At 36.6% G+C, this 22,943-nt stretch overlaps 1 protein-coding gene across 1 annotated transcript; it reads right to left on the reverse strand.

Moving 5' to 3' along the window:
- Positions 1-1,577: 1,577 nt before the first annotated feature.
- mtnr1ab (melatonin receptor 1A b) lies at positions 1,578-16,906 on the reverse strand. Its single transcript, XM_079631146.1, has 3 exons — positions 16,495-16,906; positions 2,206-4,548; positions 1,578-2,145 (listed from the first exon to the last, which is right to left on the reverse strand). Exons 1-2 carry the CDS (start codon positions 16,682-16,684, stop codon positions 3,680-3,682), a joined length of 1,059 nt encoding a protein of 352 aa, XP_079487272.1. The 5' UTR covers positions 16,685-16,906; the 3' UTR covers positions 1,578-2,145; positions 2,206-3,679.
- Positions 16,907-22,943: the final 6,037 nt, after the last annotated feature.

Here is a 22,943-nt window from a genome sequence, read left to right on the forward strand (position 1 = left end):
TAGATGGGGGTGGCTACTCTATGGCTCATCCTTTAAGATCGTATTTAATCTGTTCAAGTTCATTAAGATGAAGGGTATGGGAAAGAGATGCTGCAGGAAAAGAGATGGTGGAGGTTCTCAAAGGCAGCCTGATCCCTCGTCAAGCTCGTGCAGAGACATGCGTAATTACTTAAGCTTTCACCGGTTTAAAGACCCTTCTCGCTGAATGTCCAGAAATAACCATCCGTGGGCACGTAAGCAGGTCAATGCAAACAATCTCCGGTTTGCTCTGAAATAGCAACGCGTGATTCTGTTTTAAGTATGCATTGGAAAAGCTGGATGTGTCACATTGTGATACGCTCATGTATACGAATGTGCATGATAAGTGTTTCTAGGGTAGAAAAAAAAGATACGAGTTGTCAAAGCTCATTGTGTGATGTGCTGGAATTTGGAAAGCTTGAATAGCAGCAAACAGGATGGGTATCAATGTGTGTTTAGACTACCAGTGGGATCATTCCAAAAATGAACGGATGTTCAGTCTCTATGAAGGGTGTCCAGGAAAAACACTGAGGTTTTATTATTCCTGGGACTTATATGTAAAAAAACCGCTGAAATGGTGTTTAGTTAAAGTAATTGGTTATCCATATAGCATGATAGCACATTCATGTGACCATAATTGTCTTGTAATGTCACTGAGTCTTTAGCTTTTCAAAGTTTTTATAAAATATAAATACTTAAAGGGATAGTTCTCCCAAACATCATGTACTCACCCTCAAGTTGTTCCAAACCAGTATGTTTTCTGTAACCTTTTGGTTACCCACATTCTTCAAAATATCTTCTTCCGTGTTCAGCAGAAGAAGAAAAAAATTCATACAGGTTTAGAATAACTTGAGAGTGAAGAGTGAAGCAAAATGTAGTTAGCAACACAAGCTTTAAAAAGTATCTACATTGAAAGGGTTTTATAGGGCAATGTCTTTCTAAATACATAATTATCAGAAGGTATCATTTTAAGTTTAGTACTTATCTATCTGGCGCAAAACAATGAGAATATTAATTAAAGCTTACATTAAGCTTAAATAGATCACATTAAATCCAACCAATGAAACTGAACAGCTATTTGGCTAACATTATCCAAAACCCTGTGTGGGACGCATGGCATCTGAAAAATTGTTGATTTTTCCCACCACTGGCCTTGTGGGTAGCGCTCAGACCTGTGGTGCGGTTGCATTGTGGGCGACATGAGTGTAAGTCACGCTGGAGTCTTTTCCAGATCCTGTTTCCTTCTCTCCTTTCCCATTGCTTCATTGTCTAATAAATTCAGAAATGGCAAATAACATAAAAAAAGAATGTGCACCAATGAATTGTTCACAAAAACCCATAAACATGCAATGAAAATGTAAATGGGGTTATTTTGATTACATGTTGACTTTTAAAGCAGCTGAGTTACTGTCACACTACTGAAAAATGTAAAATTAGTAGCGTCGCTGTGTCCCTAAAGCTGTTTAATGTTGCTTTTAATGAACCTCCAAGTCTTATCCAACATTAAAAGACAATAATAGAAAAGGAATGGAAAGCAGTTTATCTATTTCTCTTCTTCTATAGCTTTTAAGGAAGCGTAACTCTTGTTTTCATCTCAGTTTATTCAGCACAGTTTATTAACATTGAAAAGTTAAAGGACAAGCAAATATGTTCCAATTCGTTGATTTTTATGTTGTAAAGTAACATGTAAGGTACTGTGTTGAACATCATTGATATGACATTATAAAGGTGGTTTATAGCAGTATACTGAACTTGATCTATACGCCAAAATATGGATAAGTTGTTTAAAAGTAACTTAATTCTAAACGTTTTTAGAATTTACCATTTTGTTCACATTTCATAAGATATGCATGTTATACATATGCTATGGTGACCCCTTAAACTGGAATAGTTCACTCAAAAAACAAAACAAAATAAAAAAGTGCTGTCATCATTTACTCACCCTCAAATTGCTACAAATCCCTGTAACAATTTTTCTTCTGTTGACAGAAAATAACATATTTTTAAAAACATATTTTTTATTTACTTATTTTTGTCCATACAATGAAAGTCAATTTAGTCTAATGTTGTTTTGGACCTAACTGACTTTTCACAAAAACAAGTCAGCAACATTTCTTATGTTGTGTTCTGCAGAAAAAAAGAAAATCATACAGAATGACATAAGCGTGAGTAAGGCCCCGATCACACCAGACGCGTTTTTCAGGTTTGAAAACGCGAGGCGCACAGCACTGGCCAATCACACGGAACGAGCAGAGCGCTGCGGTTTTTATGTTGCTAGGCAACCACCGAAACAGCTGTCCTGTCAGTCAAGTAAACGTCAAATCAGCTTTTTATTAACCTTATTTACTTTCTGTAAACATTGTGGTAGTTACGGTCTATGAAGTCGTTAGCTCCTGGTAACCCGCGAGAGCACCACAAGTTTATCCTCCATCATCGCACTCTCCGGGCATTCAAAGCAACTGTAGCTTTCATCACTACAACGGAAGGCCCGCCTCTCCATTCATTTGATTGGACAGTGGAAAAAACTGTGATGACGTCGGGTGGTTTTTCCGCTCGAAGTTGATTTTTGTTCAACTTCAAAAACGCGAGGCGCAGCAGGCGGGAAAACGCGAGGTGCCTGGGGCGCATAAACAGCGTGAACAACGCTCACTGCCATAGGAAAACAATTGAAAAAAGGCGCCTCTCACTGCAAAAAACACGTCAGGTGTGATCGGGGCCTAAATAGTGATTTAAATTTTTAGGTGAACTATCCCTTTAAGAGATTGCCTACATTTAAACTGTGAAGTAATCTTAAAGGGACAGTTCACACAAAAAGGAAAATTGACTCACCCCAAAGTAGTTCCAAACCTCTATAAATGTATTTCTTCTGCTGAACACAAATAAAGCTATTTTGAAGGATGTTTAAAACAAAACAGTTGTGGGACACCATTGGATGTCTTCCATAGTATTTTCACCCAAGTCAATGGTGTCCCACAACTGTTTGGTTACAAACATTCTTCAAAATAGCTTCCTTTGTGTTCAGCAGAAGAAAGAAATTCATACAGGTTTGGAACAACTTTCGGGAGAGCAAAAGCAGAATAAAAATTTTGGGGGTTTTTCAGCATAAAAAAAAAAATTGCTTTGAAATATATTGGAGAAATACTGTTTTTCACATTATTTTCCCTGCAATGGCTCTGACAATTTAACCAAGGTTACCAAGAAATAACTCTACTTAAGTACAATAAACAAAGTATAAAGTATAAATGCATTATTTGACATGTGCTGCAGACAGCATCTAAAGAACATTAGAAAATAACTAAACCTAAAAAAAACTATAGAAATAATAAAATGACATTGTTGAGCACTTATCAGCTTTAAGGGCTATTCATCTGCTCACTTGGCACCTTGTTTTTCATGTATGACAGTGTATGCATTGGTTTGTTGCATTCATTTTATAATGTCCTGGAAAAAAAGTGTACCTGCTGCATATAAAATAAAAACATTATGAACTTGTAAACTGAGAAAAAGCAAGATATTTGCAATGCACCCTATTAAAAAAAGCAAGTGGTACAAGAAATACAGACACCTGTGTTCAGGTTATAAATATCGGTTATAAATAGTTGTTTCTGGAAGCAGCTGAAATGTTTTTTTGGTGTTTGTTTACAGTGTCCTTTCTGTGTTTTCATACCGAATCTACTTTTACTCGGTTGTTGTTTGTCATTAAAGGAGATGGCTTGCTTTTGATCCGGTCTGCAGCATCATTTGAACTCTCTGGATAGAACAGCTTCGCAGTGCAGAGTGAGACGATAATTTTTTTGTACTCTCTTCTGAAGTTCTGGTTCAGCAGTCCGTAGACTATGGCATTAAGGCAGCTGTTGAAATAGGCCATAAAATAACTGAATACAAAAAGCCACTCCGGGATGAGAGGCACAACCCGCCCGGGGTCTATTGCGACCGCCAAGCCGATGAAATTGAGAGGGGCCCAGCAGACGGCAAAAAGAACAAACACCACGAACATGGTGACGAAGTTCCTTATGTCGTGCGGCGTGAGTTTGGGCCGAAACTCGGGTTTGACGCGTCTCCTCACCTGGATCACCAAGATCCAGATCCGCAAGTAGCAGTACGTCACAATCATGATTGGAAGAAAGAAATGGAAGAAAACCACAGAGATGGTGTACGCTGAGCTGGCCGACTGCACAAACGTACATGAGTAGACCCTGGGGTCGTACTCCAGGGAGCCTACGTAAAAGTTTGGCACTATAGCGACCACGGTCAGTATCCAGATGAGAACGACGTAACAAAGAGAGTTCTTGTCGCTGTATAGCTTGTCATACTTGAGGCTGTGACAGATATAGCAGTAGCGATTGATGGCAATGCCGGTTATGTTAAATATAGATCCAATCACGCTCAGTCCCATCAGGAATCCACTGATCTGGCAGTGGACGAATCCCAAGTTCCATCCATTGTGGAAAATGGAGACCAGCACGAGAGGATAAGGATAGACTGCTACCACCAGGTCAGCTACTGCCAAGCTCACCACAAATATGTTCCCTGCAAAACAGTGACAGTGGAAAGGAGATAAATGCAATTACACGCACAACATTATAAAAATGGGAAAAACTTTCAAGCAAACCAGCTTTTTAAAATTCCCAGAATGCAATTTATTAGGTAATTGAATAACATGAGGGCTAATACAATATTGTAGCGATCCTTTTAATAGATGGGAAATAAAGAGGTTTCATATGACTGCCATGTGTTCACCATCTCAGATTCTGCACACGTTTTGTGTATGACGACTTTCAAAAACAAACTTTAGGCGCTTTTCGGGATGGATGGCAGTATACTTTTGCAGCATGACCTTTAATGCATGTAATTAATTCATATCTTTCCTAAGCCTGTCAGCTGCTTTTACTATTAAAAGGATTTGGGTTGCATCTGTTATTGTCACATGATACGTATAGCTCTCCAATGAAGACCTTTTAGAACTTTTGGGCCTCATGTTAGAAGAGCACGTCACCGGTCTCGAATCTCTCACGGAGGAGCTTCGGAAGCATAAAAGGAGTAGCAATGACAGTGAAGGATGAGACGGGAGCAGGCCTGGACTATTTTAAGTTATGTTTTGTGTATGTATTTTACTTTTGGATTCAAGTGTTTGAACGTTCGCTGGTTCCCGCCTCCTTCTTCCATGAACAACATACTTTGTTACATAGACCCTAGCTGTGTTTTTAAATATACCATTTCCAGATGTTTGTTCTTTATTCATGTTATGTATTATGTAGGCTATTTGTGCTTCATACATATTTAAAAACATTTATATGTTTGTATGATTTTTTTATGATTTATGAAAACATATTCCTTTAGCATCTACAGTACACTTGAGTGTACACATCTTTTTTTAGTTGGTTTCAGCCATTAATATGATACCTGTGTAACACTTTATTTTTCAGTGCCCTTGTTACACATTACATGTACTTACCAAAAACAGTAAATTATGCATAATTACATGCAAGCACATGTGGCTAGTTAATATTACTCAGTACTTAAATATATAATTACATTGTCATACACATACAAAGAAAGAAAGAAAGTTCATCAAATAATCAGGCAACTATCCATTTAATTGAACAACAAGAAGCTTGTTATATTACAGGGAAGAACTAATTTTAAAGTGTCAACAAGTGTATTTTCTATTATCATTCTGTCAATTTCTATATTCATTCTATACTCATTTCATTTTGGCTCACTTAAAAAGAAAAGGTCAATGATGGCATTTAAGTTTGAATCAATCAAACTAAACAGACTTCCAGTTCAGATGTTGAACACTGCACTCGCATATTGGCATTTTTATCTCTTATACTTGTGAGAACATGCTGGGCAAATCTTGTAACCCTGAAGGATTACCAAATAAACACATTCATGATTTAGCAAATTTAGCTCAATGTTAAGAGGAATCGTCAGAGCAGAAGATCATTCCAGAACATTCCTGTGACATCTCAATGGCTTCTCTTTTTTTAACTGTTGTTTTTCTGAAGTTTTATTTTAACTGAGGACGACTATAGCAAAGAGAGGGAAAATATGAAGCGAGATCTGGGAAGCCCAGCAGCGGCCCTGTAGCATTGACCACAAATCTCACTGCATAAGTCATCTTTAGCTGTAGACTTCATGTGAGACGTCATTATTTTGAGTGCACAACTGCAACAAGCCACATTTATCTCATGATGCTTTATATGATTACAACTGGATGGAGATAAATGTACTGTTTTATACAAACTTAAGTATCTGATCTGTTGTCGATGTCTAGGGAAAATGAACTGTTTAATTACAGGTTTTGTAAATAGAGTCTAGCATGCTTCACCATGTCATAGTGAGGTGGCATGCTGTAGTTTCAAATCAGAATTTTTGTCAGTAAGCACACATCAAACCGCTAGGAGTTTTGACAAAACTGTCAAAATGATGTCATTAATATTCGGAATATTTGCATGTCAAGTTCTAGTTTGTTTGGACAAACACTACAAAATGCAATATTGAAAATGATCATAATACAATCATGATCTTGTCTCTATCAAAATGATAAAATGTCCACAAATATCAACCTCCCACTGCAAACATGAACGCAGCATGACCATGTGTCTCTGAATGCTGAGCCATTCTACTGTAGCATAAGAGGCAAAGTAGAGTAAAAGCCCTTACAAACACGTCACTTCTCCCTGGAGAGTTTGTTTGTGCCACTAATGGCATCTAGGCTGCAGGGCAAACCTTTGGTCATGATTTTTCCACACCACCTCACATACAGTGAGAGAAATTCACGGCCAGATTCACTAGATCCTCTGAGAGCCAGAGGAATGCAAAGAGGATTTTTCACTCTGTTAACTCTTATACATCCAACTGTTTATGCGACTGCTTTTTTCTTTCTTTCTGCTATGCACTATAATGTGATTAAATTATCTTGCGAGATTTATTGTTTACATTTACCTTCATTTGGCAGATACAGTACTTGGCAAAGCAACTTACATTGAACAGTTCTTGCATCTTCACACTTTACTGTTTGAGCTACATGAAAGTAAGCAAAAATAGCAATCACAGCATAGTTTCTTGAATTGAACGTTTTCAATCACTAACATGTATGCATTCAAAGGTTTTAGTTTGTTTTCTTGGTTACAGATTAGTCTCACCTGTTTCTAGTTTAGGTCCTCGTTTTTGTTTATAGCCCTTTGATCTAGCATTCCTTTTTCGGTTATTTTCTCGCTGTATCCTAAGTTTGATGTTGATAGTAAACTGTAACACTGTTATTTTTGTATTGGTTTGCTTTAAAGTCCGCGTGAACCGGAAGTTGCAAACGACTTTTCTCAAGTGTTGTGACGCATTTCCGAGTGTAACGGAATATTGAACAGAGGGCAGGGTTTTACTTTAGCGCTCCTCCTCTCCATCTCTCGCCCGTAGCAGAGTAACGGTTTGAGGGGAGTTGTTAAGCGTTTAACCAACCCAAGTCGTCAAGCCTATGTCATCAGAAAAGAACGCCATTCCAGACCCGGAAGTAACTTTTCAGACTTTGATTAAAGATAACTTCGGCAAACAATTTTTTTCCGTGTATTAACTTGCACGGATTAATTGTTCACCACAAGATTAGTAATATCCGCTAACAAAGTAAATAGGGGCAATTTTGATTTCATGCCGACTTTAATAAATTCAGCATGCGATTAGATACATGCCTCAACTTCTCTTCTTCCACATGCACCGTGACAACAGTAAAGACTGCTCTTTTGAACTTTCTATTCATCAAAGGTTGCTGGAAAAAAGTGTATCACGGTTTCCACTAGGGGTGTATCCAGTGTTGCCAAATCTGCAGAATTGGGCTACTTTTAAGTTGTTGCCGTGGGTTAAAAAAAATGTAACGGGTTGATTGTCACCCCTGTAAATATGATTTTGGCGCTCCAACACCCCCAAAACACCCCACAGACGTACAAATTCAGTGGCAAATTTGGTCTCCCTATATGGAGAAGATCACATTGGCTACGTTTGACTGGCCATTGGGTTACTTGGGCACAGACCAACCCTGGGTGTAATAGTTCTCTTTAAAAAAATTATCTAACCGTACCGTTCTCCAACCTCGGTTCGGCCCGCACTTGCACAGCGGTTCATCTCAAATCTGACGACGCATCTATAATATGGTTTGTTAAAAATAGCAGTGTGTAAAACAGACAGACATAATTACTTACTAAATGTTACATTGACTACTTGCAGTGTTTCCTGCAACTGCTATTTCACCACTGCTGCATCTACAGTGAAGAAAATAAATAATATTTTATTAGCCTGCTATATGAGCTTGATGAGATAAAAAAAAAAAACTTGGTCCTGCAAAATAATGCCAAGACAGAAGGTCATTCAACTGTGCTATAAAAAATAAAATAAAATACAAAATCACACATGCAGCACAGCGTGACCACAGTAGTCTAATTCACTGATGAATGACTCCTTAGTCGGCTTGCTCAATAAAACACTCAAAAAGACTGAGTATTTTCTTTGCTATAAAAATGTCTAAGATGTAAATGAGATGATTTGGTGCCTTTTTTTTGCCACAGACGATACTTGTTTACTCTTGTTTACATGCACACAGATGGACAGGCCTACAGGATGCAGAGGTGGATGTATTTATAGTAGTTGGAGATGGTAATGAAGACTAATTGGTAACACACAACTTGTTCAGAAGGAAATGTGATAACATGTTCGCTATCAACACAGCATCATTAAGTTGAAATGAATTTGAGCCCCGTTAGTTAGGCACTGCTGGTAGATGCTATAACTACACCATCTAGATCTAAAAAGCATCTTTCACCATTCAAAAGCAGCCAAGTAGTCAATATTCAATTTAATTCTCTTTTGCCAGGTCATGATTTGTTTTTGTTGGGCTCTTAAAAGAGTGAAGTGGATTTATATTGTTCTCGTCTGCTGCCTTTGACATCACAGCTCAGGTTAGTCACTATAGTGAAGTCAGTCAATCAGCGTTGTCACGTGACATTTACAGTTCAGGTGATTCAGAATCCTTTAAATGCAAAACAACAAAGGATTTGCAGTATCCAAAATACTGTAGGTCTCTGTGACATCATGCACTGCGAATGTAACAGTTTGTCAGAACCTAGAAGTCTGCAGATACATATTCACATTAATCTTTTAACGCAGAGATCATCAGTAACAGGCCTCTTTGCTTATAAAGCACCAAATCAAATAAACATGACAAAATGTTGATTCATAGATGGACAAGATACTGTACATATTTAAGTTTGCAGTGGGAAAGCAAAGGGTATGTGTACTATTACAGTAAGTTATTAAAATGATTATAATATATATAATTTTAATAAGATAAATACGTTCACTTATCTTGCCAATTTGTTCCATTGCATACTATATACTGTAATGTATGTACAGAAGTATAACATGATATAAAAGCATATAACATTATGTTGTATACTGTAACCCTTGATTTATCAAGAGTCAAATACAACACAAGACAAAAACATTGAAACGCAGTTGCTCTTTATCATCTAACTGAAAGAATAAGTCAGCACTCATTACAAATGACAATGCTGGGTATTTGTTTTCAGAACTAAGCTTTCTTGGCTTTAACCAAAAGATTGTGGGTCCCGTGGGTACAGTATCGGTTATATTTATTCAATATCACTTTAATGAAGCCTCTCCACATCTAAGCAACCAGATATTAAAGCAAATACTGTATCACATGGTCAAATTCTGGAATACTGGCTTCTAATTAGTTAATGCTGGTATCGCATGTTTTAATGTTGCAGCCTTTGCTAAATAAACTTTGATATCCTTTTGTCACTCCAACTGAGTATAAATACAGCACTAAAGAGAAGCTCCACTATCCTTGAGTTCACAGAAATATTATGCTTAAATCAATACTTTATTGCTTTGGGATCCTGGAGGGCAGTTTCAAATGATACTGGAGTCTTTAAACACTCATCACTCCTGTCCTTAATACGACTAAAGACAAGCAAGTGGCAGACAGAGGAAAAAGTATCTTGTACTGTTCAGCTCACAATTGGGCACAGATTATATTAAAGGACCAGCACAATAAAATGTGTCATATTCTAAGGTACTGAAAATTCCCTGAAATGGTAAGTAACCATATTTACTTCTAAGATAAACAACTGACAAGAAAAAAAACGAATTGAAAAACTGTTAAAACTGAAAAGGTGTTTATCTATACTTCTACAAAAAATAGAGCCACAGCAACATTTATGCATGAAGATCATTCCTCACGTCATCTCTGTAGATAATGAGACCATTATGAAGCCCAATCAGGGGGTTATGTGACATTTGGTATTAAGTCATCTGCCACAGTCAAACCCAGATAAAGGGTCATGTAGAAATACTGAGCAAAGCAATTCAAAGCCTGAACATCAGTGTGAGGGAGTGAGGATATTGTTTTGTGCATTAACACAGATTTCTAATTTGGGCAATCACTCCACACACTGATATTTTGTTTTTTGTTATTTTGTCATAACTATGTATAATATTTAAAAATAAGCAACAACCTGGCCTGACAAAACCTACATAAAAGTGCGCTTTAAACAAGAGATTGAGCCACTAAACTAGCCCAATAAGCAAACATGGCAACTGCTGCTTCAATCATTTGGAGTATTGTATAAAAAACAAAACAAAACAAAAAAACAGTCATATAAGATGTCATATAAAAAATATATTTTGTCTCCACTTTTAAAAAAATGGTATGGCCACAGAAAATGTGACATTTGATACAGACCCTGGATTAAAATATCTGGCACGGTGGCGGACCAGGCTGGCTGTGTTTAACAGCGGATGAGCCAAGAGTGGATCTTCAAAAAGTGAGCGCAGCATCAGTACAGTGTATCAGCAATTGCCCATTCATTGCCCAGGCATCGAAACCAGCCCAAGGGCAAGCCGAGGGCCAAGGCAGGCAGGAGTGAGGACATGAACTCCTTGAGAATAAATAAAGCTTCATCTCTAAAAGCAAAAAATGAAGGAGTCTAACAGGGCAATGCAGTCTGTTTGTCTGTCTGTCTGCATATTTAGTCCTTTTTGGAGCTTGAATCAAAATAGCAATGAGGACATTCAAATGTGTGACATTAAATTTCATGACCTATCCATTCGATTTTTACTTTAAACGTGGTGACATTTTTATTGAGATTGAATAATGGTTCAGTTAAACTTGAACAATAACTTTTACTATAATACCATCACTTTATTTCTATGTATGCACTTTGATTGAGACTTTTATATGCTGTTGTTTGGAAAATACTTTAAGTAATCACTATATTCTCTGTCCTCGTTCCAGCCTGCTGAAAGGGCCCTTCTTCCGCTCACACAGCCTCTGTGAATAATTGGTAGAGGAGAGTTCCTCTTGAATGAACAGTGAACTTTATCTAATAAGATCGCCTTGGGCTCATAAGCAAAGTCAGTGCTAAAAAACAGTAGTTAGAGATGAGAGCCGCATAGAGAAGACGGGCTCTGTTACACTATCCGAGACCTTGAAATATGTAAAAAGGGATCCAAGTGCCTGTATGGGGTTCTTGTAGCTCAACTGGTAGTGCATGATGCCCACAATGCTAAGGTCATGGATTTGATTCCCAGTGTGAGTGTATATACCTTGAAATCTACAGGTATTGAGATATAACATGCATATAGTACACCATATCATTGCTAGCTCTCAGGTAGAGTTTCATTGGCAGTTTTATGATGTAGGTAGACTGGCTGTGTTGAAAGGAGGCTTACCTAACAGCAGGGAATGGTTGGTCTGAATAATCTAAACAGACAGTTGTGCCACAGCAGATCGAGTCTTTGAGGTTGAGTAGCTTAAATAAAACAGATAGACCGCAATGGGGAGTAGCGGAACCGCTTTGTTTCAGCACAGAAGAACAACGAAGAGAGAATGTGTGCGTGCTCATGTGACCGCGCGTATATGCGTGTGTTTTTTTTAGCACTGTAACTTTGTATATGTGGTGGAATGATTGCTAATTGAATATTCACACTGGGTCAGTGGTCTTCAAAATGGGCCACGGGAGGTCCTCTCATGGCGAGGAACATAATGAAGCACACATCGTGGGAGGTTAATGGAACAATTACTGGGTTAATTTGACCCACTTATCAAAGATTATAGTGCACTGTACTCACTACAGGAGGAAACAAAAATAAACATAGGCTAGATATATTATTAAATAAAGAAATCAAATGAATTATTACAGTTTTTCTCAATCGCTTTGGCACATTTTCCGAAACAGTCGTAACATTCTCTAAGTGCATGTGTCACAACTGTTTGCTGGAACATCCGAACTCCGAACATGCGAAATGTCGTAACTCACCCAAAACTTTTATGCTTCAAAACCTAGTTATTGTGTCAGTAAATTGGCCAATGTCACCAAAATTAAGAGTGTTTTTGTCATTGTGCGAGTCACACGGATCAAAATGTTTAAATGTGTTTTCACCATGGAAATATTTGTTATAAACAGCCAATATCATATTTTCTTCCACTTTTTTGTTAACACTAACTGGTTTATACAAAAATGTCAGTGTGACACCGGTGATAAGCACTCCATCTACTCACAGGAAAATGACTGGCCTGTTTTGTTTGATATTGGGCCAGTTACCTGAAACCTCATTTTGCTCACACAATGAAGGAATGTTTAGAAGTTGTGAAGAGTTTGACAATTTCACTGGGAATCAACGCATCAGTTTTGATTAACAAGCCATGTGAATTTAGTCATTGGGCAAAAAACGAAGACAATTGTACTTACTCTTTTACACACATGTGCCAAAACAGATGCAATTTGCTTAAATCAATAATACATTTATTTATTAAAAAAAAGAAACTAATTGTTTAGAGATCTGAACTTGTTTTGAGAAAAAAGAAAGTCTCATTTGAGAATGAGGCCAAAGTGATTGAGAAAAACTGTAATTAAAACACCTAAAGACTGAAAACATTACAACAAAGATGTGTAAACTGGAGAGACAAAAATGAAATGGAGACTAAATTACTACAAAGCACAGTAAATTTCAGGGAAAAGTGTTACAATTTACATAGTAATATCGTTCATTTTAGACACATGCCGGTATTTGTTATATTTTGGTAATGAACATGTTCAGTAGGATATTCTTATCGTGGGTATTCAAAACATTGTGAATAATTAGGTACCTTATTTTCTGAATTGTTTCGATTTTTAGAATACACATTAGCTTATTTCTGCAGAGTGATAGGCTTAAAGGGGTCATCGGATGCAAAATTCACTTTTATATGGTGTTTGCAATGTGTGGGCACGACCACCATACTATTAAAAAAATCCATTCGCTCCCTTTTTTTAATCCTCAAAAAGTCGAAACACTCTCAATAATCAGGCCGTTTAGATTTTCTGAGCACTATGATGTCATAATGCACATGTTCCACCCACGACCACTGAAGGACTGTCCCGTATTAGCATATTTCTGCCCTCAGCCAGTCAACACCCCCCATTAAAGAGAGGGGTGGGGTGAGCAGTTGCTCATTATCATTTAAAGAGACATGCACCGAAACAGGTCACTGTGAACAAAGCTGTTTTTGAGGAGGTAAAAAGAGTGTTATTTTACATAACCATTGAGGAATTTTAACCAATGTATGTTACAAACTTTACATGAAGACCCTAAAGAATCATACCAACTTGTGGAAAATGGGCATCCGATGATTCCTTTAACGAAAATGCTAATTCACTTTAGCTGTGTCCCAATTCGGAGGCTGCGTCATTCGGAGGACGCATTTGAAGGCTGCATACGATATCAAGGATGTTTTATTTAAGAAAAATAACCGTAATAAAATGTATTGTTATTCCTCATGAGGTGCAAAATACTGTCATTTATTTCTTACATTGCAATCTAACAATTACTTTTATTAAAGGAGACCACCTCGATGACGTATGCAGCCTTCAAATGCGCAGCCTCCGAATTTTGACACGGCTGCAGCGACATAGGTGGTTCTTATGGAAAATCCGAAATACAGTGTTTGCCCCGGTTACTCCGGTGCACAAAGCATCTGCATAACATTCTGTTTCTAATACAGAGAATGCGTATCACAGAGGAAAAAAAAGGCATTCAAATTTTTTATATGGTGTTATTAAAAAACACCATACATTAAAATGCTTTATCTAAATACACGCCAGTCCAGAAAATATATCTTGATATTGATTGAAAATTTTCTGATTCTTTATTATTGTTCTTTGTGTTTTTTAGCACTTTAATCAGTTTGAAACATTTGTTTAGTTAATACATTTTTATTATGTATTGTTTTATTGTATTTAAATCTTAAAGGTTATTCTTGTTATTGTAAAAAAAAAGTTATTAAACTTATTATTACGAGGACAACACTAAAGTTTGTTTATCATTTACCATTATAAAAGCTTCAGTAAGTGTCACGATATGAATATTTATTTGATACCATCACATGCAAGCTTACCTAATTTTAACAGCAAAAACATCAACATGCTGCTCCACATAATAATGCATATTTAAGTATATTTAGTTAATTGGAGCCTACTTGATGTAAACATAAGCACTGTAAAGCATACACAATTGCAGGCTACATTTTTGTCCAAAACTGGTTTTCCTTGTAAAATAGTGCTGTTGTATGGGGGAGAGCGGGGCACAACGTAACGCGGGGCTAGTTGTAACACACTTGTTTTAAATACTTCCACACATGCCAGCATGACAAAACTTAGTGTATTTACTAGTTCCCATATATAGAGAAAAAATTGCGCCCAAATTCTGAAATCTGTGGAAGATGTCACTGAACATTTATTTAACCACAGCAAAAGTACATTTCTTTCATATGTTCATTTTTAATTTCTTTTTTTTTTTTGTGTGTTTATTTCAAAATGAGACAAATCTGATATTAGTTTAAACTCCAATATGTTATGTTGGTTCTTTAATGCTTTGATAACTAGCAGAAGACATGTTTTAAATCCCAGTTGTGCAGGTGGGGAATGTTGTAACACTGCGTTGCAAAGTGACCCTACTGCTACTCTATTCTATACTTCTTTGAAAAACTATGAGAAAAAGGTGAATAAAGACAGAGTCACTGTTCAGAAATTATTAATTATTTTGTTGTGAACTATGCTGTATAGCTGTGTTTTCAGGTGTGTTTGTTGTCAAACTCAAAAATTTGTTTATTTTTAATTATTAAAAAATGCCACTGTTTTATATGAAAAAGTTGATAATTGTATTGTATTGAGAAAATATTTTAGTTTGACATCAAATAGCATTTTAAGCTGGCAAATGGTCATGTTAGAATGTGTCCCTCACATGTTACAATCGGTTACAATGTCCTACCTCACCTATTGGGGCATGTTGTCACATTTCACTTCCATTCTTTTGGGGTTATATCAAGAAAAAGGTATACACTGTATTATTAAAACAAAACCACATAATTGTACTAGACATGTGGGAAATTCATGTGGGGAAAAATAAATACTCTATAGTAGATTTACACAAACTGGGAAAGTCAAAAAGCGTTACGTTATGCCCCGCTCTACCCCTAGTTTTCAAACTGGTGCCACAAACTTCACAGTTGAGGAACAACATAAGGTCTCTGTCTCTATTGGCAGAGAAATGTGACATATGGGTCGGTGTGACACCGGTAAGCACACCGTCCACTCACATGAACATGCCTGTTCAGTTTTGTTTGATATTGGGCCAGTTACCTGAAACCTCTAAAAATACAGTCAAATAAAAAAAAACTGTCAGGAATGACAGAAAATATGAAGTAAGAATCCCGTGTATGCAGAATGATCCTAATTAATGTATGACTAAGAACTCTTAAAACTCACTTCATACAGTGTACATTGTCTGTTAAACAGCATTTAATCATGTCAATATTTGAATACCTGTCATCTAAGCACCCCATTGACTCAAATCCTGGTGCCCATATCCTGCTAGTACGATTTTAATGAAATTTGTTGTTATTATGACCAGTCATTGCCTCAGTAATAAATAAATAAATACGTACATTTTAATGACAAGACGTTTAACTACAAATCGTATAAATATAAATATTGAATACAATGAGGATACTAAGCTGAAAACTATGTAGTAAGTACTGAGACAGTCTACAACTATAGGCTACATAGTCAGTAGACTAGTTCATTCTAAACCTATATAATGTTATAATGAAATGAATGACAAAAAATGCCATAAAGTTCCACTCATATTGTTCCTTGTCACTACTGAGATGTACCCACTAGAATCTAATGAATAAGTAGCCTACTGACGAATTAAATAGGCTAGCTAAATGTTAGTCACTATTTGTAGTAGCTACTAGTATCGAATGAATAGTTACAGGTGAAAGTGAAAAAGATAGCTATCATTGTATCATCTGCTAGCAATTAAAAATAAGCACTAGGCTAGTGACAAAAAAAATACAAGTAAGTAAATTAAATTAATAAATGTTTAAAAGGCTTGCCATGTTTGTTTTAAAAGCGATCTTACCTGCGTTTCTAAGTTTCTTGTTTCTGCACACGGAGAAAATCACCAAGATGTTCCCCAATATATCAACCACGATAGTGAAGATCAGAAAGCAGCCCAAAGTTGTGGAGACCCAGGGAGGGCGATTCAGCGAGATCTCATAAGGGCTCAATGAAGAACTGTTCATCAACCGGCTGCTGCCATTTATTTTCATTTTATCTTCACTTCAATAATCCTCGCCATAAATCATAGGATTTGAGTCCATTGGAAAACCATGAGTGGCTGTTAACGTAAACTTGCGCAAATTGAAGGTCTCTTGTCATGTCATGGTCCTCGATGGAGCGAGCGCACGCCTTCATGGTCTGCGCGCGGACATGTGTCCGCACTTTTATAGCTTTCTGTCTACATCAGATTGTTGGTATGTGACATCCGACAGCAAGTTAAGTTCTTCTCAAATGCTCATGGATGGGTGATGAAGCTGTCTGTAGATCGCTGTAACGCTGCCCCGCTGTGGAAGACAACGAAATCGGCTCGGAATTTGGGTTGGAGATGGTTGAGTTTCTTTCTTTCACCTTTCACATCCATGTGCTATTATGCATGTGTCCATTCATTATTTTTGATAATTCATCGTTTATTTACACTTTCACGTAGTTTAATGAATCGTTTCAGACTCTTCAGCCCAAGTTGCTTCGTGGCTGTTTCTTTTTTGGTGAACTGTTAAAGTCATACAGACAGAAGCCTATATTTTAGGTCAGTTTGATGTGCACGTGACAACAACATACATGTATAAGTTTAATACTAATAATGTAACTTTGTACTCCTCTGCATCTTTCTCAGTGTAGATTTATTTTTTCAAAGTCTGGCATTTCGTTATTGCTCAGAACAAAAGATACAGTTCATTAAACACATGTTGACCTTTTTTGTAACTGTAATTGGGCGTTTGACTGCTGAAACATTTCAAGTGTGACAGCTTCCTCCTGAGACACAATTTAGATTTTTTTTTATCACCCAGAGTCAGTGATATATGATGCATGTGCACTTTAGGATGACTTACAATGAAAAATTATGAGAAGTTTTAATACATATTCCTGGTGTATTATTCTAAAAAAAAAAGTGTGCCTTCACATTCTGTAATCTAGGAGTTTTCCAACTGCCAGACAGAACTGCAAAAAGCATCTGAGCAGCAATAAATACTGCCCCTTAAAAACAACCTTTAGACCATGCAGCTGTCCATTTGCACATACAGCCAAATGTATTCGTCATAGCGTAATGTGGTCCAAATACTCCTTGGACTATAGCTCAGCACCATGCATTAGCTTTGCATTAGAGGATGCCTGTCAGTGCCAGCTTCTTTAAATAACCCACATTCAATAGTTGCAGTTTTATCTCTCTCACACACTCCATTTCAGACATGTCAAAGCTACACATTTCAGTGTGTTAGAAGTTAAACGGGTTATATCATACATTGGAACTATTTTCCCCTGAAGTCCACTTCTAAAGTTATAGTCAAGGTGTCTTGCACAAAATGTAATGATAATTTAAACTTTTTTCACAATCTCTCTGGCCTTTAAATGTACTGCAATCTTAATGGGTTTTGGATATCAGGCTCAATATAATTCCCTCATTCTTCAAAAACATTCAACAGTCTGACCTTTAATGTGCCATATACATTTGACTTATATCATTTTACTTTTGTGAGTTTTTCCCTCTATGATCAGCTTTAAAAAAAAATCCTTGAAATCAATATGCCATTTTGAAAATCCAGTATCTAGTTCAAGTGGTAACATTTTGATTGAACTTTTGACAGTATAACTTGAATGATGCACAGACAACTTTGTGGTTTGTTTTTGATCCAGGTATTGAAGAGCAGCACACTTGAAAGAAGAAGAAAAAAATCATCTTATCTGAAATGGAACAGATTAATGAGTTGGGAGCCTGGGAGACAATTTAATGAAGAAGAATCCAATACAATTTTGCATTCGCTCATTCATCAAGACTGAAGATCTTAACATTTATTGACATGTACCCTTACCCTCCTATCAGAACACATTAACACTGGAACTCATTACACTTCACTCATGGTATTGGTTACTCTAGAGGACACATTACAGAGGAGAATATTCCAGCATTTCCATTTTTTTTTCATGACATTGACAGTAATATTTACCGTAAACACTAGTGGAGAGATAGAGACTATTATAATTTTTTCCCCAATCTCACTGGACTTGGTTATATAATTCTGTAACAACGTTGCATTTGATCTCTTTAATGTGACATAAATAGCAAATATGCCATGCAATGGTGTGAAACTGCCCGGATCAGCTTTCAAACTTAAGTCACACATGTGACACGCTTAAACATTTAAACAAACACAGGTTTGGGCTTTCATTTCTGTTTACACTTGTAATATAATTAAAAAAAAATACCTCAACCTTTAAATCATGTCACGCTATCTACTACACCGTATTGTGAAGCAGATGGGAGCAGATAGATAAGAACCGACAGCTTGGCTTAATGGCAAATTTACAAAGATATGATGATCTGATGACTGTCAGATTTAACAATGAAGGACAAAGCCACGTCCTGAGTAATTAACTTAAAGTGCATTGTTCGTCTCACTGGCATTTCATTGATAAAGGTTGACGTGTGGTGGACATGTGACCTCTCTGAGTTACCATTGGTTTCCCAAGTAGAGGTATTCGTTTGTATTGAGTTTAATTACATTCTGAACTTTGTTCATCCTCAGATACGAGGAATCCTCACTCATTTTAAAGAGAGTGTGAGAAAGGGGATACTGGACCCAGTCATCATTAAAGTGTACCGCGAGTTAATTCTGAGACTGAGCCTTTGTTGTAAAGAAGTAAAGAGACACTGGAGTTTTGGTTTTATCGTTCACAGTGTATCCAAGTAATATTAGGTTTGACCTGAAGAAACTTTTTGACTCCATTTCAACTTTTCTGAACTGAATGATCAGCATGTTATCGAAATGTCTGTGCGAAATAATGTGCTTATTAAAGACAAGACATGAGCGTCTTCCATTGGCTTTCAGAGAAGATTGATTTACTGTATGACCATACAGTAGTTGTGGACATTCGTACATATTATGATGGTGTTGTTTCAGGGGATTTGAGATTTGTACATTACATGGACAGTTTGTACTTTCAAAAAAGATCCTCTTAAAGCCATGTGAGCATATATAAATAGAAAATGCCCTTACCAGGATGAATAACGTTGACGTTTGTGTACATAAATTACCTACCTCAGGCATTAAACCAATTTTCGAGAGCAACAGCGAATCTGTAAAGGAACAGACGGCATATTCAGCTTAATTATATTTGTGATTCGTTATGACACAGCCATGAGTAAGTCTCGCTGTGTTTCTGAGGCATGCTGCTCCAGGTCTTCGTGCGACTGTGAGTCCTCTGTCTTCAATAAGCATTTGAGAAGTGAATATAAAATGAGAAATGCCATGGTCTGTGTTGAGCAATGAACACAGACACTAAAAGGGCATTTTGAGGTTTATGAAATAAAGAGAGGCTTGTAGTAAAGCCTGACATAGTGTTAGGTCAAGATAAACGGTAGGGAAGAAAGAAGGAGGATGGAAAAGACAAAGCGGAGTGTGAAAGTCATATCGGTTACCGAACAGAAGACTGAAGGAGGAAAGAGGAAGACACAAAGAAGAGATAATGAGAGTGAAGAGAGTCACCTTGAAAGATGGATGAGGTTGGTCTTAAGTGAAAGAGAGAGAACGGTAGGAGAAACATCAAGCAAAGGATATTGAGAATAAGTTAACAATTATTGATCACAGTTGAACGGCCATTTTCTTTACTGAAAGGTAAAGATGTAGCTATGAAAAATCGTTTTCAATGTCTTTCAAATCAAATATTGTAATGCATTATTGTGACCATTATTATTATTATTCAAGTGAATATTATTTATAGATTGTATCATAAATATTGCCTTAGGCTGGATAGAAAAATCAATGCTTCAATTAATTTGCTTCTAAATGTCACTTAATCTTGAAAATGGTTTATAGTGACAGTTTCTCAGAGTCTGAAAGTTATATGAGAACCGACTATTTGTAAAAAGCACAAACTTTTGCAGACGTCAGTGTCTACCACAGCAATATTGAAGAACTGTTCAAAAAATGCCATTGTTATCAGCGAAATTTTGCCAATGAAGGTAAAATTGATAAGGAATGATCATTTCAAGTGACATTTACTAGGTAGAAGGGTTTGTGTATCTTGTTGGGCTATTTTGTGCTTCATTTTATGGACAATTGGTATTTTGCAGCAACACGAAATGGCGTTCTCTATTTTCTCTGGTTTGTAAATAACATCGAGCAATGAATAGGAAGTGCACAATAGGTATTCAAGGCTGGAATACAGCTTGTTGTTCATTTATGTATCCATTTATTTATTAAATTTATTATGTCTTCATTTTCCTGGAAATGGCCAGGAGCAACAATAGCTGCCATGAAGAGGTTATTCTTTGTGGATTTTTTTTCCCTCCCAAAAATGCTTTGAAAGCACTTAAGAGATATCTGGCTGCTGTAAGTGCCCGTAGAGTTGAAACAAGGACATTCAACATTTCACCACTTTATCACCTTCTGTAGAGGCCAGGTGTGAGGAGACTGCTCGTGACAATTACTCCCTCTAACAGGCTATTACCACCTGGTCTGCTCATTAGCATGTTTAATTGAACTTTGAGTGTGTGTGTGTGTGTGTGTGTGTGCGTGCGTGCGTGCGTGCGTGCGTGCGTGCGTGCGGGCGTGTGCGCGAGGATTACAATGAGTGCAATACAATAGGTCAAGTTCAAGTTGAAATTCTGAATGTTCTAGACAGTGGAATGTGTAAAGTGGCTTTCTTGACACATAAATGGGTTTTTTTTAAGGCAGAATTGTTTTGTCCACTTGAACAGTTTTTAAGATAAAATACGGTTAAAAAGGTTCAATATATAATGAATAGGATGTATTTTTTATTGTGTTTTTAAAATTATTCCTATTTTTTCCAAAGTTTTGAAATGTTTAATTTAACATAATTTCACAATTTTTGGTTTGTCCTTTGCGCAGAGCTTTTTTTTCTTTCTTTAATTACTCTTCTGTACTAAAGTTTTTTAAACGGTCTACTTTTCACCTGTCTGCTTTTGAAGAAGTTTTAATTTTCCCAAACTGAAGAATTACCAATTTATCCAAAAGCACGAAGGTCTATAAATGCTGCTCTTAAATATATATTTATTTATGCATATATTTTTGGAGGACATTGATTGTATGTAAGTGCTACTCAGGGTATACATATTTATAGACAGCCTAACTCAAGCTGAATCCCCTTCACGCACCTCTTGTTTAGGAGAGAGTTTCCATCCATCATTGACATTTGAAATTCAATCATCTATTATAGGCAAGCATGTCTCTTCTTCTATGTGCATTGGTTATGAGTGCACTGAAATCATTCAGACACTTAAGTTGACTAGATTTATTTGGATTATTTTTACTTTTTTGATTAATAAATCAAAATCTCTTGTTTGGCAGTTCACTCAAAGGGATGAACTGGCATATATTACGACATATATCGGCATATATTTATTTGTAACTGGAAATGGGAAGTCAAGTTGAGAACATTGCATATTGTGGGATACAGTATTGTGCATGTGTGTACAGTATGCAGAGTGAATTTGGGCAAAAATCATCTATAGGATTCAATGCATATATTCCATATAAAACCAGTAGGCCTAATACTATATAAAATTAGCATGGTATTATGTAATTTTGAACATAAATTCCCATTCATGGAGATCCTTGTAATATTTGTTGTTATAGGGGTAGGTCACACAATGACAGCGTCACATGACTGCATCATACAAGGTCAACCTGTCACATTGTGTTACGCGCATATATCCTGTTCCTCGCCTCAGGCCTCTGTCACTACTTGTCAAAGCATTTACGTGATGTTACGCTCATATAGTGATTTGTAAGACATGCACTAGTGTAGACCTGACTTTCGTCCTGGATAGGCTACTAAGCATGCTGTGACCATTATATTATGCCTGATACAATCAATAAATAATCATTTAACTATCAGCAACAATCTAAAATGAAATATGTTTATTGTTATTTTTTTACAGTTTATTATGCATGCAGTCAAATGTATGAGTGTGCTGCCCTCTAGTGTTCAATTGTATGTATAATATGGAAATAATCTCCCTGGTAATCCTGATTTCAATGCAAAGTCTTTAAATTAGGCCTATATAAAGTTGACACACCAATTTTGTTATTGCTGCTGACACGCACCATACCCCAATACTGGTATGTTGTTAAGAAATGCCATGATGTGTAATTTGAATTAGGGAATAGGCTGTTTGCGAAGACTTCAAATGACGCCAGGTTTGGATCAAAATACAAAACTATTTAAATATTATCTTTCAATTGTTTATTATCTTTATATTGTAGGGGGATGTAGCCATTTTATCATTAT

This window comes from Phoxinus phoxinus (assembly GCF_949152265.1).
Source record: "Phoxinus phoxinus genome assembly, chromosome: 12".
In the NCBI taxonomy this organism is placed as follows: Eukaryota; Metazoa; Chordata; class Actinopteri; order Cypriniformes; family Leuciscidae; genus Phoxinus; species Phoxinus phoxinus.